The 21,109-nt window shown below is 50.4% G+C and overlaps 3 protein-coding genes across 3 annotated transcripts; 2 read left to right on the top strand and 1 right to left on the bottom strand.

Moving 5' to 3' along the window:
* The first annotated feature begins 9,131 nt into the window (after window positions 1-9,131).
* On the top strand, window positions 9,132-12,667 carry LOC108100780 (sodium-coupled monocarboxylate transporter 1). The gene is made up of 8 exons (XM_017204820.2): window positions 9,132-10,259; window positions 10,532-10,691; window positions 10,752-10,869; window positions 10,927-11,146; window positions 11,201-11,341; window positions 11,440-11,548; window positions 11,635-12,167; window positions 12,243-12,667. Exons 1-8 carry the CDS (start codon window positions 10,039-10,041, stop codon window positions 12,586-12,588), a joined length of 1,848 nt encoding a protein of 615 aa, XP_017060309.1. The 5' UTR covers window positions 9,132-10,038; the 3' UTR covers window positions 12,589-12,667.
* A 595-nt stretch (window positions 12,668-13,262) lies between these two features.
* Window positions 13,263-16,532, top strand: LOC108100750 (sodium-coupled monocarboxylate transporter 2). Its single transcript, XM_017204782.2, has 7 exons — window positions 13,263-13,593; window positions 13,998-14,157; window positions 14,537-14,654; window positions 14,723-14,942; window positions 15,009-15,258; window positions 15,344-15,876; window positions 15,942-16,532. Exons 1-7 carry the CDS (start codon window positions 13,358-13,360, stop codon window positions 16,285-16,287), a joined length of 1,863 nt encoding a protein of 620 aa, XP_017060271.1. The 5' UTR covers window positions 13,263-13,357; the 3' UTR covers window positions 16,288-16,532.
* Window positions 16,533-16,538: 6 nt separating this feature from the next.
* LOC108100751 (cell surface glycoprotein 1) lies at window positions 16,539-21,023 on the bottom strand. Its single transcript, XM_017204783.2, has 4 exons — window positions 20,559-21,023; window positions 18,731-19,036; window positions 17,669-18,671; window positions 16,539-17,610 (listed from the first exon to the last, which is right to left on the bottom strand). The coding sequence occupies exons 1-4, from the start codon at window positions 20,634-20,636 to the stop codon at window positions 17,543-17,545; spliced, it is 1,455 nt and encodes a 484-aa protein (XP_017060272.1). The 5' UTR covers window positions 20,637-21,023; the 3' UTR covers window positions 16,539-17,542.
* Between the last annotated feature and the right edge of the window lie 86 nt (window positions 21,024-21,109).

Below are 21,109 nucleotides of genomic sequence, written 5' to 3'. Positions count from 1 at the left end.
AACGTTTGGTCTCGAGGAACCCCTATGCGAGGGACCAGCCTAATCAGCCGGCGAAAGCTTCAGGGAGAATCGTAATTCTTATCACTGGCATTGGCAAATATTTGGACCGTAATCGGTGGGCCAACGGTGTTAAGCTCTACACACTCCGGCAAAGGGTCGTATAACTTCCGCTCCGCCCCCTGCAACCTGGCAAAAGTATTTACCCTTGTCAAAAAACAAAATTATGCAGGGGCAAACACTGAAAATGGAAAGTTTCAACAGACGTGAGAAGAGTAAACAGACCTCTTCCAATGAAGCACCATGTGATGGATGCTTTTGGTTCTTCGGGTAAATTTACCACAACTGTCCAAAAGTCCTTCATCGGTAGAAACAAAAGTTCAAAGCGAAACAGAAACCTGAGGCACTTGCCGCAAATAAATTATTTTAAGACGAAAACAGCTCTTGGATATAAAGAGTAAGTCTTTAGCTTAGCGAGATCCTCTGTTCATGGTGTAACGAACTGTTTTTGTTACTTTTGTGCTCGCTACTTAATTGTGCGGCTAGCTCAGTATTGTTTGTTTGTTCGTCCCACCAAATTTATTTGTTGTGATTGCCCCACCCGTGAATGAGAAGACAAATGTAGATTTCTCGACTTTAAAACTTGTTTATTGACTTCCCAAAACTGACAAGTTAGTATACTCTGCTGCTCGCCTCGATATGCTGCTCTCGATGCTCTCGGTTACGTTTCCCTCGATGTCGCCTCCTGGGTTGAATCCCTCTCCTGTGCTCCCGCTCGAACGCTGCCGTCGATGTCGGGTACCTCACGCAATGGAGTCGGACTATCTGGGCTCCACCCTAGTCCCTACTACTCCGTGCTGGGGCTGTTCAATCCCTGGGTCTCGGGGTTTCGCTGCTCCAGGACTCTGGCAGACACAGCAGGGTTCTCGGCGTGCACGCCTTTAACACCCGTGCCGTTCAACTGCGCGTCCTTCGCGGCTCGTCGCACCAGAACACAACTCTCGCCACGAGACGGACCAAGCGTACGCCGGATCACGGTCTGGTAGACTCTACAGTATGCGTCTGGTTCTTGACTCTGCCCCACCGAGGACACGTTTAATCGATTAAGGACTCGTATGTGTAGACTTGGTCAGGACCCGCCGGGCAATACGCCAGGCTCAATGTCACTAACCAGGGGTCGTCACAGGCGCCTAGATCGATTCGTGTGCTGCCCACAGGACCTCAGCTACCTGTGTCTCAATTCGGAGACTTGCAACTTCAAGTCCCGAACGTCTCGACGTAGCGATCTTGCTCCCTGTAGACTGCTTGCTTGGGATCCTTGCGTCCTTCGTCCGCGCCGTTGATCCTTTCTCCTCTTGTCCTTCTCGTCCTTGTTTGGCTCCTTGAGGATATCCTTGCTGATATCCTGGCTTGTATCCTTGCTTTATCCTTGCTCGTATCCTTGATTGTACTCTCGCCGTTTGTGTGTACTCGTGGTTTGCTTTTCCTTGACTGATCCCGGCTGAACTGCGGGCCCCGCTTATATAGGGCCCCCCTGGTCCCGTTAGTTCTCGGCGTCTCCTTTTCATCCGGGTCCAAGGTCCAGCGGCGATCCCGTTACTTCTTCGATTCGATCGCGTGACCGGGTCCAAGGTCCACCGCGATCCCGTTGCTTCTTTGATTGGATCGCGTGACCGGGTCCAAGGTCCACCGCGATGCCGTTACTCCTTTGGCTGGATCGCGTGACCGGGTCCAAGGTCCACCGCGGCCACGCTATCCTTTTATCCAGCCCGTGATTATTTGTGGGGAGTTATCCAACTCCTCACATTCCCCCTTACTTCGGAAAGGAAAACGAAGCTCGTATCTCCGCTCCGGCTGTCTCCTCCTGACTCCTTCGTCGCCGATGCATCCCTCGTAGACGTTTTCCCCACAGACTCTTCCCTCGTCGGCGTATACGTTTCCCCATAGACGTTCCCCTCGTAGATGTTACCCTCGTAGACGTTTTCCTCGTAGACTCTCCCCTCGTAGACGTTCCCCTCGTAGACGTAAACGTTTCCCTCGTAGACGTTTCCCCTCGTAGACGTAGACATTTCCCTCGTAGACGTTTCCCTAGTAGACGTTCCCCTGGTAGACGTTCCCCTCGCAGACGTTTCTCCCCGTAGACGTTTCCCTCGTAGACATTTCCCTCGTAGACGTAGACGTTTTCGTTTCCCTCGTAGACGTTTCCGTTTCCCTCGTAGACGTTTTCGTTTCCCTCGTAGACGTTTTCGTTTCTCCCGCAGATTTGAATTTTCGCGCCTTCCCGACTATCCTCTGCAGATTCGAATTTTCGCGCCTTCCCGAATATCCTCCGCAGATTTGAATTTTCGCGCCTTCCCGACTATCCTCTGGTCACACTGTCAGCTGATTGATCTGTTTCCACCTGCACAAATCAAGTGCAGGGTTGCCACCTGATCGGGGTGGATTAGTGCAGTGTTGCCCAACGCATACCGATATTTCCAATTGTGCTCCCATCGATTGCCCTTCTAGTGCAAACCGATCGCGCCTTATCTAGGCGCCCCCATCCCCAATATGCAATGAATATGCAAATTCGGCCAGTTGTTGTTTTTCACGTTATTTTCCTTCGACTCCACTTCCTCTGGATCCAGCTCGCAGCCATGCCCTTTCTTGCCCTTGACAACGGGTCAATGCCCTCCTTGCCCACGGGTCAATGCCCTCCTTGACGACTTCGGTGCCCTCCTTCGGAATTCGGTCGGTGGCTGGTTTGTTTATTCGTAAGTTGGCCAACATTTTCCTTTCACATACTGATTTTCCCTTTTTTTTATTTCAGATCGTTGAACTCATGGGCAATTTTAAAAATTTTCCCTTTTCCTTTTTTTTTCGAATTCCAATACGCCCTTTTTTTTTTCCTTAAATCCAATTAGTTCCTTTCCTTTTATGTTTTTTTTTGTTCACAGTGCGCTCGGCTGTATCGTTTGTCTCGTACGGTACAGCCTCTATTTCCTGTGCTGTACCGTCTCTCCCCTCACTTCGGGAAAAAACAAATATGGATTTCCGATCAGCCGAATCCGGCGCTAGCCTGATGATAAGTCTGTCGGCTGCTCCTGGCTAGGTGTTTCCTCTGTCGGCATATAACTCCTGTGTATCATGTGATCCTTAATCTCCAATCGGCCTGGGCTGAATCTTACAGACTTTGGCATCTGCCCGACGCTAAACCCGTGTTTGCGGTTGACTTTGGCATTTGTCCGACGCTAAGATGATCCTGATGGCGTAGCCTTACAGACTCTGACTTATGCCCGACGCTGAAACCGTGTATGCGGTTGACTTTGGCATTCGTCCGACGCTAAGATGATCCTGATGGCGTAGCCTTACAGACTCTGACTTATGCCCGACGCTGAAACCGTGTATGCGGTTGACTTTGGCATTCGTCCGACGCTAAGACTACCTTCCTCCCACTCCGCTTCCTTTCTGCGTATTTTTTTTTTTTTTTGTATTTCTTAGTTTTGACTGGAACGCGCCGCCTTCTTGTCCGGTCCGGCGTCTTCTTCCTGTTGTTGTTGTTTAAGCCCGCTTATGTGCATTGTTCGCTCCTTTTGTGTTTTCTGGTGGCGTATTTTGCAGATCACTGGCGATGTGAAGTCCATGACCTGATACGGCCCGTCGTATCTCGGTGCCAGCTTTGCAGCGAAGCCTTCGACAGCCTTAGATAAATGATGTTCTCGGGCCCACACTATGTCTCCCACCTTGGGCTTCCATTCTCTCCGCCTCAGGTTGTAGTGCCTACTCTGGTCCTGGGCAGCCTTCTCCAAATTCCGCCGCACGACTTCGAACAACTCCCGCAGCTTCTTTGCATTCTCTTCTGGCGTTTCTGCTGCCTTTCCTGTCCCTATGGTTTCTCTGTCGTACAGGCTGTCTGGTAGACGTGGCTCCCGCCCTTGCGTGAGAAATGCTGGGGAGTAGCCCGTCGAGTCTGACACGCTCGAGTTGACTGCTAGCATAATTTCCGGCCATTTTTCGTCCCAGCATCTTTGGTCCTGCCCCGTGAACTGTGCTATCATAGTTTTCACCGTTCTATTCGCCCGTTCTGTGGGGTTCTCTTGCGGCGTATAGGGTGCTGTGAATTGTTGCCTAACACCCATTTCTTCTAAGAACTTTTTGAAAGCCTTACTTGTGAACTGCACTCCGTTGTCCGTTATCAGCACCTTTGGCACTCCGTACCTGGCTATTATTCTTTCTCTAAATGCCTTTTTTAACGAATCTGCTGTCGCGCTGCGCAGCGGTACGAGTTCCGTCCACTTGGAGAACCTGTCGATCAGCACCAGCACCATTTGATTTCCGTGCTTTGATCTTGGTAGCGGTCCCACAAAGTCAGCACACACTGTAGCCCAAGGTTCCTCCGGGACCTGTGTTAGCATTTTCCCTGCAGCCTGTAGTTGATTTGGCTTATATTTTAGGCATGTTTCACATTTTCGCACGTGATTCCTGGCGTCTCTATGCATGCCTGGCCAGTAGTATCGGGCTGCTAGGCGTGCTATTGTTCTCCGAGTGCCCGTATGTCCGGCTGCTGGTGCATCATGGTTTTCCCGTAGCACTGACTCTCGTTTGTTGAGCGGCACACACAGCTTCCAGGCTACTACATCCTCGTTGCCAGCTCGATGTGGTATGTGTCTGTACAGGGATTCGCCTTCCACCACGTAGTCTGGGAATTTTTGTGGATGGGTTTTCAGCTTTTTGCGCATGTCCTCCGTCCAGTCTCCACTGTCCGCCGCTCCCGCCTTAGCTATTCTCACCGTTTCTTGTAATGGTTGTCGGGATAGAGCATCGGCTACCACGTTCAGCTGGCCTTTCCGATAGCTGACCTCAAAGTCGTATTGCTGCAATTCTAGGGCCCACCTTGCTATCCTTCCGGAGGGGCTCTCTATGCTGTTTAGCCACTTCAATGCCATGTGATCGGTCACCACCTTAAAGTGGTAACCCTCAAGGTATGGCTTCAGCTTTCGTATGGCCCAGACGATGGCTAAACACTCCTTTTCCGTGGTGGAGTAGTTCTTCTCTGCTCCGTTCAGGGTTCTGCTTGAATAGGATATAACCTTCTCGCCGTCGTCTGTCTCTTGTGTCAGGATCGCCCCTATTCCGTAGTCACTCGCGTCTGTCTGTAGAGTGAATGGCTTCCCAAAATCTGGGCATGCCAACACCGGATCCGCCACCAATCTCCTCTTTACTTCTTCGAATGCTTCTTGATGTTCCTGTGTCCACATCCATTTTGTGCCTTTTCGGAGCAGGTTGTTTAGTGGATTCACTATTCTCGCGAAATCCGGCACGAATCGACGGTACCACGAAGCCACTCCCAAATACTGCCTTAATTCTTTGGTTGTTGCTGGCGGTTTTAGCTCGGCTATGGCAGCTACTTTTTCGGGGTCTGTCCCTATCCCTTGGCTTGTTACTCGGTGTCCTAGGTACAGCAACTCTTGCCTGAAGAACTGGCATTTCTCCGGATTTATTCTTAGGTTTGCTTCCCTCAGTCGTTTGAACACTTCTCGTAGATTTTTCTTGTGCTCATCCAACGTCCTGCCGATCACGATGATGTCGTCCTGGTATGCGAATGCGTGAGGTGACATTTCTGGCCCGATCACCTGATCCAACGCCCTTTGAAAGGTTGCCGATGCTGAGTGTAATCCGAAAGGCATCACTTTCCACTGGAAGAGTCCTTTGCCGGGTACCGTGAACGCCGTGAATTTTCTACTCGACTCTTCCAACGGGATCTGCCAATAGCCGTCCTTCAGATCTAGACTGCTGATGAACTTGGCCTCCCGGAGTTGGTCTAAAATGTAGTTTATGCGCGGCATTGGGTATGCGTCTTTGATGGACTTCGCGTTTATTTGGCGGAAGTCGACACATAATCTCCATTTTCCAGTCTTCTTCCTGACCATGACTATGGGCGAGCTGTATGGGCTTCTCGAGTGTTCTATGCATCCCATTTTTAGCAGTTCATCCACCTTCTCGTTTATTTCGCCTTGGATCTTCGGATTCTTTGGGTAGTACCTTTGCTTGATTGGTTTGTCGTCCTTCATGGTTATACTGTGTTCTGCTATGTTAGAGGTTCCCGACATTCCTTGAAAAACTTTCAGCTCTGGTTTTAGAAATCTCTCGACGTCCTCCTCCTCGATTTCGCTCGTAACTACCGCCACTGACAATCTTTCTTCAAGCCACCCGTTGTGCCGTTTTCTCGCCGGAATTCGTAGTTCATGGCCAGCACATCTGACCTCAGCTCCTATGCCAGTTATAAAATTCCATCCAAGGACCAAAGCGTCTACCACTCCTGGGAGTACCAACAAGCTCATGTCTAGTCTTTTGTTTCCGAATCTGACCATGACCTTGAGTTGTGATGATATCTCGCTGCATCTTCCGTCTGCCAACCTAACTTGCCGTCTTGTGTCTTCTATTTTCCCCACTTCAGCCAGTGTCCTTGCCAACGCTTCGCTTATGAAGCTTGCTGTGGCTCCTGTATCGATAGTAGCCTTGTAATTTTTCTGTCCGATGGCCACTAATGCTGATAGCTGCTGCTCCTCTTCGATCAGTTTGCCAGTTAGTTTGGAGAGGCGGAGGACTGCGACCCCTGCTCGCCTCTCTGCGGCGGGGATCGCTGGCCGTTTCCCATGCTCTGACAGCATTCTATGCTTCTAACGCCCACCTTACCGCAGATCCAGCAGAATAGCAAACGCTGCTGTCGGCACCCCCGCGCCCAGTGTCCATGTCCGCCACACCGTCTGCAGGCTTCATGTGGGTAGGAAACAATCGATTGGGCTCCGCCGTTTCGTTGTCCCTGTGGTCTCTGGCTTGTGTTCGGTGGTCTCCACTGCGGGTTTGGCGGCTGGGTTCGCGGACTTGCGATCTGTGGTGTCCATTGGCCTCTTGTAGACGTCACCGGAGCCTCCGCTTCCTCACACCTTCTGCAGGTGACTGGCGCTTGGGATGGTCCTTTGCTTTTGCAGAATTTGTTTTCCTGCACGAACGCCTCTCGCTCCTTTTCGAGTTCCTCGTACTCGTCCGCCAGGATCATCAGCGTCTCCAGGTCGTCGATCTTGTACGTTCTTAGGGAGATCCTAAGATCTGGTGTGCAGTTTTCTTTTATCACTTCGAGGGCTTCTTTTGTAGAATATCCGAGTGGCCTCATCAAAGTTTGCATGTCGACCATGTATTCTTTAAATGATTCTCCGAAGGCTTGTTTTCTCTGCTTCACTCGGTCCGCCAACTTGGTAAAGAAACCCCTCGGCAGGAAATATGTCTGGAAACTTTCGCTGAACTCGCTCCATGTTTTCCAGTGTTTGTTGTTAGAGATAAACCATTTCAATGCCTTCCCCTGTAGGAGCTCCGGCATAGCTCGCGGAACCATGTTCAAATTCAAGCCGTAAGTGTTTGCGGACCACTCCACTTGTTCCAGGAATTCTAGTGGCTTTTCCGTTCCGTCGAACTTGAATGACCATTCTCTGACCTGTTTCGCGATCTTTGCGTAGTCTGGCGGGCTTGGCCTTTGGTTTCCTTGTTCATCTCTTGTTCGCCCGGTGCTTCTGCTTCTGCTTCTGCCTGACTCCTTCATGCTATCTACGTCCAGGCTAGCTATTAGTTGTTCTGGATCCTGGTGCGTTATCTTGAAAGATGGTGCAGGTTTCTGGCTATACGTAGCTTCTAGGCTTAACCATATTTTGGACATTTCCGGGTCGTTTTCGGTTTCATCGTAGTATGCGGCTAATGTTTTCCGTTTGTCCTCCGATCTGCCTTCCAGCTGGATGTTTAGTTTCGCCGCGACTTTCGTGAAATCCTCGGACTTCAGCAGGTATATCCAGCTCTTCCCCATCTCTGTTGCTTCTGTTCACTTAATAGGACAATCACGTTGGGCGCCAGATGTAACGAACTGTTTTTGTTACTTTTGTGCTCGCTACTTAATTGTGCGGCTAGCTCAGTATTGTTTGTTTGTTCGTCCCACCAAATTTATTTGTTGTGATTGCCCCACCCGTGAATGAGAAGACAAATGTAGATTTCTCGACTTTAAAACTTGTTTATTGACTTCCCAAAACTGACAAGTTAGTATACTCTGCTGCTCGCCTCGATATGCTGCTCTCGATGCTCTCGGTTACGTTTCCCTCGATGTCGCCTCCTGGGTTGAATCCCTCTCCTGTGCTCCCGCTCGAACGCTGCCGTCGATGTCGGGTACCTCACGCAATGGAGTCGGACTATCTGGGCTCCACCCTAGTCCCTACTACTCCGTGCTGGGGCTGTTCAATCCCTGGGTCTCGGGGTTTCGCTGCTCCAGGACTCTGGCAGACACAGCAGGGTTCTCGGCGTGCACGCCTTTAACACCCGTGCCGTTCAACTGCGCGTCCTTCGCGGCTCGTCGCACCAGAACACAACTCTCGCCACGAGACGGACCAAGCGTACGCCGGATCACGGTCTGGTAGACTCTACAGTATGCGTCTGGTTCTTGACTCTGCCCCACCGAGGACACGTTTAATCGATTAAGGACTCGTATGTGTAGACTTGGTCAGGACCCGCCGGGCAATACGCCAGGCTCAATGTCACTAACCAGGGGTCGTCACAGGCGCCTAGATCGATTCGTGTGCTGCCCACAGGACCTCAGCTACCTGTGTCTCAATTCGGAGACTTGCAACTTCAAGTCCCGAACGTCTCGACGTAGCGATCTTGCTCCCTGTAGACTGCTTGCTTGGGATCCTTGCGTCCTTCGTCCGCGCCGTTGATCCTTTCTCCTCTTGTCCTTCTCGTCCTTGTTTGGCTCCTTGAGGATATCCTTGCTGATATCCTGGCTTGTATCCTTGCTTTATCCTTGCTCGTATCCTTGATTGTACTCTCGCCGTTTGTGTGTACTCGTGGTTTGCTTTTCCTTGACTGATCCCGGCTGAACTGCGGGCCCCGCTTATATAGGGCCCCCCTGGTCCCGTTAGTTCTCGGCGTCTCCTTTTCATCCGGGTCCAAGGTCCAGCGGCGATCCCGTTACTTCTTCGATTCGATCGCGTGACCGGGTCCAAGGTCCACCGCGATCCCGTTGCTTCTTTGATTGGATCGCGTGACCGGGTCCAAGGTCCACCGCGATGCCGTTACTCCTTTGGCTGGATCGCGTGACCGGGTCCAAGGTCCACCGCGGCCACGCTATCCTTTTATCCAGCCCGTGATTATTTGTGGGGAGTTATCCAACTCCTCACAATGGCTTCATAAAATGTTAATTTTAGTAAAAACTCATTCCATGAATGGGGAACCCATACCATAACGAACTGTTGATAATTGTAATTACATCTCAGTGAATACTACAGTGATTACTCAGGGAGTACTTCCCTACCCTGATTTTAAAAAAATAGATGTACCAATTCGGCTTATGGTTTTCCAGCAACAGAATAGCTTGGGAAATGGGGAGGAATATATTTTACTTAAATTACAGCTAGAGAATAATAATTGGTATATGCGGATCAATTTGATGATCCTAAGGCGTTGCCCCTAAGTGTACTGGAACTTTATATCCACTTTTTAACCGTTATAAAGAAGGGCTTTCACGCCTGCGCAAAAGATTAACACCAAAGAGAAAACAGTGGTGATTCAAAGTTAGTGAAGGTAGCATGCAACCCGTATTTGTTGAGTGACTGGAAAACACTTCTATTCTCAAAGGGTATTCCAAGCGCCTGCTTCGACGTGATTTCCCAGATTTATTTCAGCAAACACTGGGCGCAAGCAGTGCAGAGTGATGCCATCCGACTCCGCAGTCCAAGTTCTTCTCAAGCTCTAGCACTCGTACTCGTATGCTGCCCCTCGCCTGCCAGCTGGAACGGCATGCCGGACAGATAAGTGGCGCGCTAATCCCCGGATGATTTACGGGGAAACGCCAAGTTCAGATAAGGAGGCGCCCCGGGCGGGCACTATATTTAAGTACAATCCAGGCCAGGGCCCGCAAGTTTGCCTCCAGCATCCGTGCAATGTGAACCGACTCCATCGGACGCAGCATTTACTAAGAGCATACCAGCATCAGCTAGGCCATAGACAAACCAGGCTCCAGGCAGCATGTCCACCACAACCACCATGGGGAGCGCCGTTTCCGACGCGGCGCAGGATCTGAGATTCGGGCTCACGGACTACGTGGTCTTCGTGATCATGCTAGGCGCCTCGGCGGGAATCGGGGTGTACTTCGGGTTCTTCGCCAAGTCCAAGAACACGACGGAGGAGTACCTGCGCGGCGGGAAGAGGATGCAGACCCTGCCCATCGCCATTTCGCTGGTGGCCAGGTGAGAGCGCGGCGGTGTCCGGCGGTCCCAGCCGGATTCCTCCCGATTCCGTCACAGTTTATCTCGCTTTATTGGCTGCCCTAAACGGGGATTGCGTCAACTGCTGAAAGTGTTGGGAGTGCGCTGTGTTCCACGAACTACTGGGGATTAGCCAAATCCCCTCATAACGATTGTGCATAAACACGGAACTGGGGGAATCTCTTTTGGCTCCAATCATAAAAAGCTCGCAGCTCAGCAAACTCAATCACTGATTCCCATTTGATTGTTTTCAGCCAGCTGTCTGGCATCGCCATCATGTCCATTCCCGCGGAGAGCTATACCTACGGATTCAACTACATGTTCGTTGTCCTGGCCATGATTGTCGTCATACCCATTTTAATCTACATAATAGTGCCTGTCTTTTACGAAAACAACGTCTCCAATTGCTATGAGGTGAGTGGAGCCCTCCGATCGGGAAATACCTTGTTAATTGTCATTAAATTTGTTTGCCAGTACCTGGAGATGAGGTTCAACAAGCGCACCCGCCAGTTGGTGACCGCTACCTTTGTGATGAACTCGTTCTTGATGTTGCCCGTCTACATGTTTATTCCGTCCCTGGCCTTTGCTCAGGGTAAGCTTCCCATTACGAGTGCATCGACTTGCCCCTATTTAACTGAAATCTCTGCAGTCACCGGCATAAACATCCACTTGATCAACGTGATGGTCTCCTCCATCTGCATTTTCTACACGATGCTGGGCGGGATCAAGGCGGTGGTCTGGACCGACGTGGTTCAGGGGGGCATCATGCTCCTATCAGTGGTCGCCGTGGGAGTTTTGGGCACCATCCGGTCGGGAGGCGTCTCCACCGTCGTGGAGCACGCCTCTGAAGGCGGACGCCTCAACTTTGAGTGAGTTTCTCGGATGCAGTTGCGAGTGCGAGTACAAAAACTTCCCCATTCCAGCTTTCGGCTGGATCCCCGCATCCGCATGACCTTCTGGAGCGCCTCCATGGGGGGCATCTTCATGTGGACCGGTCACATTGGGTTGAACCAGAGCTGTGTGCAGCGCATCGTCTCTCTGCCCTCCTACTCCCACGCCAAAAAGTAAGCTGCCACCAAAAACCCATTCAAACACATATCCTTCGAGTTATTTCATTGTTAAAATTGTAATACTTTTAATACGATTACTTTGTCGTATATAGATCCTTGATCATTGCCGGTCTGGGCTTCCTGATCATCAGTTTCTTCAACACTGTTTCGGGCATCATCATGTTCGCCCGCTACTACGGATGCGATCCAATGTTGGCTGGAGTAAGTGCCTCTGCTTTTAACCACTTGGTTGCATTGAGAATTGAGAGGGGAATATCGAAATGACGTTGCCTTGTGTCCTTCCCCAGCTGGTCAGCAAGCCGGACAAGATGATGCCCTTCTTCGTGCAGGACATCATGGGCCACCTGGCCGGAATGCCGGGCGTGTTCATCTCCTGCGTGTTCAGCGCCGCCCTCAGCTCGCTTTCGGCGACCCTGAACTCGCTGGCCGGAGTGGTGTACTTCGACTACATCAAGCCGCGAATCCGGCACACGGAGGCCCGGGCCAACTGGGCCATGAAGCTGATTGTGGTCGTGATGGGCGGCTACTGCATCCTGGGCGGCTTCATGGTGCAGAACTTCAACTCCATCCTGCAAACGGTGGTCACCATCACGGGCATCAACACGGGTGCCGTGGTGGGGGTGTTCCTCCTGGGGATGTTCGTGCCCCGCTGCAACGCCAGGACGGCTGTGACCAGCATCGTCTTCAGCGTGGTGGCCATGGTGTGGGTCATCGCCAACGGCCAGATGAACCAGAAGTCCGGCCTGGTCAGATACGAGGTGCTACCCAACGCGCTGGATCAGTGCGAGGCCCGCGGTCTGCACATGATTGCCGAAGTGGTGTAAGTTCTGACGCACTTCACTCCCGCCTTATCTTGCATAGTATTTATTGTACGTATATACTCACTCTCTTCCAGCAACAAGACCGACTTCACCCCCGTCACAGTGAAGCCACCTTCCGGCGACCCAGTGACCACCGCCTTCCACAGCGACCGCGACTTCTCCCTCTACGACATCTCGTTCTACTGGTACAAGGTGCTGGGCACCGCCTTGATCTTCCTGTGGGCAGTGCCGATGAGCTACGTTTGGCGCCCCGACGAGAACGAGAAGCAGAACCCGAAGCTGTACTCGCCCTTCGTGAGGAGGTTCCTCAGACTGCCCGCCGCTGAGCAGGAACTGGAGGAGGTGCCGCTGCGAGGGGAGGCGCCCCACCTCCGGGTAGACCCTGCCGAAAAGGCAAAACACGCTGGTCTCGAACACTGATTTACTTTACATATTTTAGTTGTTAAGGCTGAAATATGAGCAAGATGATTAAGAATAAACGATGTTGTGTGCTTCTTAACTAGAACTTTACTTCCTGGGAACTATGGGATAAAGACTACTTTTGGGGCCAAGGAATCATATATTTTTGAGATCAATGAAAACTAGCTGATACTGATAGCTTTATCCCACCCACCGCCTCCGTTCAATTACTCAACCGTCTTGCAGGTTGAACGACCCAGAGGGCAACTGAAGGTCCCGAGAAAACTTGTGTTATAAATAGACCAGTAGATGCGCACCAGATTATTCGGTTCATTATCAGAGTTACTAGATTCAGGGCAATGGCAGTCAAGGCTGCCTCGGCTCCCACTCCTAGTGATAAGGAAAGTCTTTCTCCAGTCGATCGAGGGCACTTTTTCTCGATCCCCACGAAGGGATCAGAATGTTCGGCTCCGATTGATGGATGAGTTGGCATCGTGGCGAGGGCACGAGATCATCTCCAGAGCGCTTTTCCGGATACGACTGGTTAACTCGGCCTGTGCTCTCGGGGCAGATAAGGAGCGCTCCTGATTTACGACGTGCCTCGATTACGACGCACCTAGCCAGATATCGCGCCCAGATAACAGAGGCCAGCTAACTGGAGACGGTACTTAAGAAGGGTGGCCCGGACCCGATCTTCACAAGTGTGCTGGCAGCATCCCGAGCCGAAGCTGCGAGACTTTCCCGGAACGGTTCCCCCACTCGCGCCTCCGAAAAACCAATCCCCTCAAGGATGACGAGCGGTTCTAGCGTCTTGGCCAGCACAGTGGCCTCAGCCTCGACAGCCGCGATGGAGGACCTCCGCTTCAGCATCACGGACTACGTTGTCTTCTCCCTGATGCTGAGCGCCTCGGCGGGCATCGGGGTGTACTTCGGGTTCTTCTCGAAGGCCAAGAACACCACCGAGGAGTACCTGCAGGGCGGCAAGAAGATGCCCACCCTGCCGGTGGCCATTTCCCTGGTCTCGAGGTGAGTTTTCCGCACGCCGCCCCTACCCACCTACCCTTCCACTCCGCGTCGTGGCTGCAAAGGCGCACCAGACACAGCGCGGCCCCATAAAGATAGCGTCGTAGTAACGGGCCTCCTCCCGTGCGTAATCCTAAGCCATCTACTCTCCTCCGTCTGTCCGTCTATCTTATCCGAATGCGCATGGCAATTATTGCTCCCGTAAAGAGGCTTAGTGCAGATGAATGGCAATATCGCCGCGGGCCTTGTGAAATTATGCATACGTATCAGGTTCGAGCCCCTTTTTTCTGCGGAAACCACTACTGGTTGCAGACCAGGGAACCGATTCCCCTTGGGTGGAGCAAATATTGCTGGGTGGGACTATGCTTCCGAGAAGCGATCTAACCAGTTGCCAACTCCCGTTTCAGTCAGCTCTCCGGCGTGGCCATGATGTCTGTTCCGGCGGAGACCTACTCCTTCGGCTTCAACATGATATTCGTGGTGTGGGCCATGGTCTTGGCGGTGCCCGTGCTCATATATGTCATCGTGCCCGTCTTCTACGATAACAACGTCTCCAACTGCTACGAGGTGAGTGAAATATTCCGGATGAGTCAGCTCTTTCGACGAGGCCAAACATATAGATAGGAGTAGGAGTACCCCAATGAAAAGGGAATACACTTTACATTAATTTTATTTTAACTTAAAAGCGTACCTTTAAGTAATCCCTTTGCTCCCATTAGTCTTTCGAACGATTTTGTTCTGCTTTCTGTGAATTATTTTGATTTCACAACAGACTGCGTTACTTGTTGTTGTTTTGCTTTCACAACAGTCTTACAAAAATGGCAGCAATGACTGTAGCAAAAAGCCTAATAAGCTGTCGCAAAGCTGTGGCAATAAAAGCAATTACGTGAATGATATACAGCTCCTGGCGTTCCTAAAATAAAACCCCAACCTGCTCGCATTTCAGTACCTGGAGATGCGGTTCAGCAAGCGCTGCCGCCAACTGGTGACCATCACGTTCGTCCTGAATCAGTTCCTGATGCTGCCCGTCTACATGTTCGTGCCTTCGCTGGCCTTCTCCCAAGGTATAATGGAAATAGATTTTAATCGCAGGCGCGTCGGTGTGTGAATTAAAATTCATTTTCATTTGCAGTCACCGGCTACAACATCCACCTGATCAACACGGTGGTGTCGTCCATCTGCGTCTTCTACACGATGCTGGGCGGGATCAAGGCCGTGGTCTGGACAGACGTGGTCCAGGGAGGCGTCATGTTGCTCTCGGTTGTCCTGGTGGCCATTTTGGGAACCTCGAACACCGGTGGCTTGGGCAATGTTCTCGAGAGCGCCTCCGAAGGTGGCCGATTCGACTTCAAGTAAGTTACTTCGTTAGTCCGACAATCATCACCTTGCATTTCCAAAACATTTTTGTCCCTCTTTAGTTTTGGGCTGGATCCCCGCCTGCGCCTCACCTTCTTCACCGGAATGGCCAGCGGTCTGCTGATGTGGACGGGCAAGATAGGACTGGACCAGAGCTGCGTCCAGCGGATCGTGTCCATGCCCTCCTACGGCCATGCCAAGAAGTGCCTTGTCATGGCTGGCGTTGGCTTCCTGCTCATCATGTCCTTCACCTGCTTTGCTGGCATCATCATGTTCGCCTACTACTACGGATGTGATCCCATTCAAGCGGGGGTGAGATTGTTAATCTGCTGCTGCTGCTGCCGCTGCTGCTGCTGCTGCTGCACGTCAACCCATACTCAATTTCGATCTTTCGCAGCTGGTCAGCAAGCCGGACAAGCTGATGCCCTTCTTCATCCAGGACATAATGGGCCACCTGATGGGCATGCCCGGCGTGTTCATCTCCTGCGTCTTCAGTGCCTCCCTGAGCTCCCTCTCCGCCAGCCTCAACTCGTTCGCCGGAGTGGTCTACTTCGACTACATCAAGCCGCGAATCCGGCACACGGAGGCCAAGGCCAACGCGACCATGAAGCTGGTCATCGTGGTCATGGGAGCCTACTGCATCGTGGGCGGCTTCGTCGTGCAGAACTTCAACTCCATCATCCAGACGATGTGGACGATCACGGGCATCAACATGGGCGCGGTGGTGGGCGTCTTCTGCCTGGGAATGTTCGTGCCCCGCTGCAACGCCAAGGTGGCGGTGAGTGGAATCGCCTTCAGTGTCCTGGCGATGCTGTGGATTATCATCAACGGCCAGATGAACTTCAAGGCTGGGCTCATCAAGTACGAACCGCTGCCGAACGGTCTGGACCAGTGCGAAGCCAAGGATTTCCAGGTCATACTGAACGCCATGTAAGTCTAGTTAGATCGAAGGAAGCTTAGGGAGCTCAAGCATCGATCCCGTCTCTTCCCCTTAGAAATACCACCACCACAGTGGCCACCACGCCGATTCCCTCCCTGGATGCACCCGAGCTGGTGACCACCGCCTTCGAGAGCAACCGCGACTTCTCCATCTACGACATTTCCTTCTACTGGTACAAGGTGCTGGGTGCCCTCTTGGTCTTCGCCTGGGCCATTCCCATGAGCTACGTTTGGCCCCTGGACAAGGACGAGAAGCAGAACCCCAAGCTCTACTCGCCCTTCGTCCGGAGCTGGCTGAACCAGTCCTCCCCCGTCCTTGAGTTGGAGGAGTTGCCTCTGAAGACGCCCCTGTCCGAGGAGCAAGTCAAGGAGAAGCCCAACGGCCATCCAGTAGAAGCCTAATGAAGCACATCATAACATTTGTACATTCCTGCTAGAATTATTCACTACCCTTAAGAACTGTATCCAAGAGATGCAAAGTATAGATATCGAAAGAAAGTTCCTACCGTTTGTTAAAATGAAAAGAATCAGAAGCAAGGTTGTTTTCAAAAGCTTAAGGGTTCTACAGTTTCAATGATGTTGCCTCAAGTTTTTAATTAATAAACTGACATTTTATGTGGTAAACCGCCCAAAGTGCTGCCAAACAAGTTGCATTTCTCTTGTATTTTTTAAAGATTTATTTACAAAAGAATATTCAAATGAAGAATGCCTTATACAGAAGATAAGCTACATACAAAAACGGTCTGACTGATCATTTCAGTTGCAACGGCTTCCAAAACTACTTTACGCTCTTGCTGTGTTTATATAATATATTATTATTATTAGAATTTTGTGTTTCTCCTTTTTTCATTGAAAAAGTTTACTCTTTATTCTAGCATGTATTTACGAATTCAGTTAGGAGTGATCGCTTGGAGGGACCTTTATCTGTGGCCACCGGTTGGAAATCGGATCTTTTAAAAACGTTGACTAAATGCCTTCAGTAAACGGGCTTGGAATACGTAAAAAATATTCAAAAAGAGTGAAAGGTATACATAGACGTATTCTAGAGCCGCAGAGCATTCGTATTGCGTTACAATGGTTAAAATCTTTCCGCGTTTTGTTGCGTATGTTTTGAGTGTTGTCAAATTGGGTTTAGAATTAAGGATATTATGTCTTACAATTTAAAAACATCTATTTTACATACATTTCTGTCAATGTATAATTTGTTTGATTCCAATTTGATTAATTATCAACATACATATTATATTAAGATGCATTTTACAAACTGTCTGTGTATTTCCGGGGAAGTGGGGAAGGGGAGTGGGTGGGTGCGTTTGTTTTGGGCACTGGAACTATTGCCTACTTGTTTGGCTGACTGTCTACCTGACGCACGCAGTGCAACATTGAAAGTCCAGCATCGATTGCAGCTGATGGCGTCCCTCGTGTCAACCCAGTGCGGGAGGACACGAAACAATCATCAAAAAAATTAAGGTATTTTGAGTACGAAATCAAGGGGTCAATTTAAAAAGAAAATTGTAACTGTAAGTTGGGGGAACTCTTAAGTGTTTGCATGTAGTTGGCAACATCCAGACCAACTCGGCGGGCGAGCTGAAGATGCTTTTTGTACACATCTGCAACGCATTGAAGTGGTTGATTGTCCAATGGCGGTGGGATCGGTCTAGTTACAGACCTTCGGCGCCGCATTCTCTCCCACGTCGGAGGAACTATTAACGATCTTGGGCTCACCTGGAAGAGCGTCTAGTTATTTAGAGACCTTAAAGGTGGAAGGATTCTTTTAACTCACCGTTAACATTGATCTCCGCCTTCTTGACTTCGCTGATGGCCTGTGGCTCCTTGACAGGACTCTCGGCTACCTTTCCCGCGATGGCATCGGCTTCCACAGGCTTGCTGACGTCATTAGTGGCGGGGGCGGCTGGAACCTCGGCGGCGACGGGTGCTTCACTCTCAACATTGGAGCTCACAGATTCCGTTGGCTCCGCGGAGCTCGAGATCTCCTTGGGCTCTTTGCTGCTGTTGGCTTCCTGGGGCTCAGCCCCCGGTATGCTGGTCTCCCTGGACTCCTCCGCAGACACGACAATCTCCGCTTTCTTGGCCTTGGCAATCGGCGCTTCTGGAACCGTTTCCTTGGCCTCTACGGCCACTTCCTCGACAGCATCGCTTGATTCTGTTGCCTCAACTGCTGCTTCTGATTGTGGAGCGGCGGCAACCTCTTCGGTGGCTGGTGTGTCTACTTGGGCTGTGTCCGAACTGCTCTTCGAACTCGCATCCACCTCCATGGGCTCGGGAGTGGCTTCCTTGGTCGGTTCAGGTTGCACCTTTGGTTCCTCCACAACTACGGCTGCAGGTTCGTCGGACTTCTCTTCGGCATTTTTCTCATCAACTGGTGCAGGTTCCTTGTCAACTGAAGGTGTGCTCTCGGCAGCCGGTTCTTGCTCGTCCACATCCATAGCGGAAACAGGGTCTTCAGGCGTGGTTTCTGTGGCGGCACCATTCTCAGAGGCCTCCTCGCTCTTCTTAACGGGTTCCTCGGCTTTTGGCACCTCTTCGGTTGGCTTCTCGGGCTCTTCTTTATTTGCTTCGACTTCGTTGACGTGGTTCTGTTTCTCCTCCGCCACTCCAGGCAGATTTACTACACCATCCGCTTGGTCGTCGGTCTCGGCTGGCTTGGCGTCCTTCTCCTTGGACTCATCGACCTCTTCCTCCGCATCTGCCCCTTCCTCTGCGGGCTCCGCTTCTTTTGCCGGCTTTTCCTCCTTCTTCAGCTCTTTTTTGTCCTTCTTTGCAGCCTGAAAATGGATTTTGTTCATCAGAAAGCCATCATCAGAAGAATTCTCACTGTATTTACCTTTCCTTTGGCTGGAGTCTTTACCTTTTCCGACTCCTGTTCGGGCTCATCACTGCCCACATCTAGTTTTCGCGCTCCGCGACCCTTTCCTCCTCCGCTGGCCTTGGTGGCCGATGCCGGTGATGTGCGCGCCTTCTTGCTGGGCGGCGGCGTAACCGTATCGGTGGCCCGCGTCGGAGTTCCTCGAGTACTGGACCGCGTCCGTCGCCCGCCGGCCAGCTCCAGGCTGCCGCCCATCGTCCGCACCAACTCCTCGCTCTCCTGCTGAGCCCGCTCAATGAACGAGCGGCGTTTTGGAGTGCGTTTCTGCAATTAAAAAGATTTCCTTTGAGTACACTTGGCAAGGCGAAAAGATAAATATATAAAGAGACATTTAGGTAAAATCTGTGATTCCCCGCCGTAACTCTCCTATTTCCTTTAGAAAGAGATCGGATCTTAAAAGGAGAGCGAGCTTTTTTTTACCGTTGTCCTAGCCCGAAAGCTCTCCCACTAATTTCCCGCCAAAAAGCCGGTCTCCCGTTCAGTTTCTTTTTGGCGAGCAGAAGCGTCCCACGCATCGGCATTAGAATTTGGAAATAATTATATTCGGGTTTAATTCATAAACAAAAAGTTGTACAAATGCTATACAGATAAAGATAGCAAGTGAATACGGGTATATGCTTTATTAAATCACTAATTTAATTTCGTTTGATCGGTAATTTTGTTCTCTTTTGGTGGCAATGCAAAAAACAGGTGACTGTATGTGTGTGTGTTTGTATTCTGGCATCATGCGTTAAACAGCACCGGAAATATGCAAATATTTTTTTTATTATTTTTTTCTGTGTTTTGTGAAATGTTGTGTTTTTAACCCTTCAGTGTTTTTGTTGTTTTTTTTTTAAGTTATGATTAAAACAAGAAGAATCCAAAAAATATAATTACTATTACTTCAGGTGAGCGAACGTCTCATTGTATTGTTTCCAAAAATCAAAGGCTCTGTTCTAGTCAGTTGTGGTAAAATTTATGACCTACAATTGATAAAAAGGCCAAAAATTTAAACATTTGTCAAATTTGTTTTAAATTCTCCACGCATAACAAATCTAGAGGATATTCATTATTTACGCTGTAGAGCGTGCACTGTACTATTATCGACATTACTGAATTACAGCTGCAACCGCCCTCGCATAGCCGTGTTTACAGCTGAATTCACACCACAGACCCCCAAATGAACCCCCATACTAATTGCTGTCGATCGGGGGAGTTCAGCTAAACATCTATATCTACTAGAAAAGTCGCCGCAAAAAAATGGAACCGAATCTAGAGCGCAACGTATCGCATACATACACAAGCACCACGAAGCGGCTGCAAGTGTTCGTGCCGCTGTGTATGACAAAGTACAGCAAACAACAAAAAGTCGAAAAGGGAACCAGCAAAAATAAAAACAAACGAGACGCGGCGGCAAAACGTGAGCCCAAAGAGGAAACGCCGACTGCCTTTGCCTCTCTCGTCATTTCATCTCCTCTCCCCTCTTCTTCTTCAGCGAGTAGATGCCGCACACGTATACACACACGCACACATGCCTGCTCGCTTCAGTGGGGGTGGGGGAAGTTTTTAAGTGAAAAGGAAAAAGCGCGCGCACACGAGGGCAGACGTTGAAAAAAGAAACGTATGTAAATAGAAAATGAACGCACAAAGGGAAATGTGGAAAATGCATAAAATCTGTGTGCCCATATACACACACAGTTATTTTGGAAAAATACCGCAGATAATTCGGGCAAAACGCCCCTGTTGGTGTGCGTTATCGCCGCGTTATGTTAATTGTCGCTAAACGTGTGTATGTGGGGCTACTTACGGGTGTCTTCTTTTCGTCCCCCGCCGCCTCCTCTATTTCCACCGCCTCCGGTTTTTGGACCCCAGTTGCCTCCGACATCGTTTAGTTGGTTTGGTGGTACAAGTATTTCACAATTCAATGTCTTTTCAAACTGCAGGCTTTTTCGAAACGATGGCGAGTTACTCCGCTCTCTCACAGGCGCACACAATTACAGGTAACTCGACACACACGCCACGCTGGGCATACCGTGAACGCGCAACTTTATCAAATGCTGATTTGCAAGCACTTTCCACGAAGGGGGTTTGTCTTTTCAGTACACTAATGCTACGCAATGGTGTAGGCCAGAAGTTGCCAATAATTTTCGGGCCTAAAATGCTCGATTTTTTGCCTTTTAGGTGTTTTTTTTGTCGCGCTTGCACGGATTAAACGTAACTAAACTGCTTCTTGCTAGTGCTGCACAATTTGTGGCGGCGCGGAGTCTCGGGCCAGTGTTGGGATAGGGCTTGGGTTCGCAGTGAATGGCAGTGTCAGCAGCAGGGTTGTCGGGTGATTTCAAATATGTAACCTATTTT

This window comes from Drosophila ficusphila, unplaced genomic scaffold (assembly GCF_018152265.1).
Source record: "Drosophila ficusphila isolate 14025-0441.05 unplaced genomic scaffold, ASM1815226v1 contig_791, whole genome shotgun sequence".
Taxonomy (NCBI): domain Eukaryota; kingdom Metazoa; phylum Arthropoda; class Insecta; order Diptera; family Drosophilidae; genus Drosophila; species Drosophila ficusphila.
Note: the sequence above shows the minus strand (reverse complement) of the source record. Positions and strands in the feature narration are given on the sequence as shown.

Excerpts from the sequence above, each read along its gene's own strand:
- LOC108100780 (XM_017204820.2), top strand. The coding sequence starts at position 10,039 with ATGTCCACCACAACCACCATGGGGAGCGCCGTTTCCGACGCGGCGCAG. Across the intron at positions 11,342-11,439 it reads TCCTACTCCCACGCCAAAAA|ATCCTTGATCATTGCCGGTC; the intron begins GTAAGCTGCCAC and ends TGTCGTATATAG. Across the intron at positions 12,168-12,242 it reads CACATGATTGCCGAAGTGGT|CAACAAGACCGACTTCACCC; the intron begins GTAAGTTCTGAC and ends ACTCTCTTCCAG.
- LOC108100750 (XM_017204782.2), top strand. The coding sequence starts at position 13,358 with ATGACGAGCGGTTCTAGCGTCTTGGCCAGCACAGTGGCCTCAGCCTCG. Across the intron at positions 14,655-14,722 it reads TTCGCTGGCCTTCTCCCAAG|TCACCGGCTACAACATCCAC; the intron begins GTATAATGGAAA and ends TTTCATTTGCAG. Across the intron at positions 15,259-15,343 it reads GTGATCCCATTCAAGCGGGG|CTGGTCAGCAAGCCGGACAA; the intron begins GTGAGATTGTTA and ends GATCTTTCGCAG.
- LOC108100751 (XM_017204783.2), bottom strand. The coding sequence starts at position 20,636 with ATGTCGGAGGCAACTGGGGTCCAAAAACCGGAGGCGGTGGAAATAGAG. Across the intron at positions 19,037-20,558 it reads GGGACGAAAAGAAGACACCC|AAACGCACTCCAAAACGCCG; the intron begins GTAAGTAGCCCC and ends TTTTAATTGCAG. Across the intron at positions 18,672-18,730 it reads AGACTCCAGCCAAAGGAAAG|GCTGCAAAGAAGGACAAAAA; the intron begins GTAAATACAGTG and ends ATCCATTTTCAG.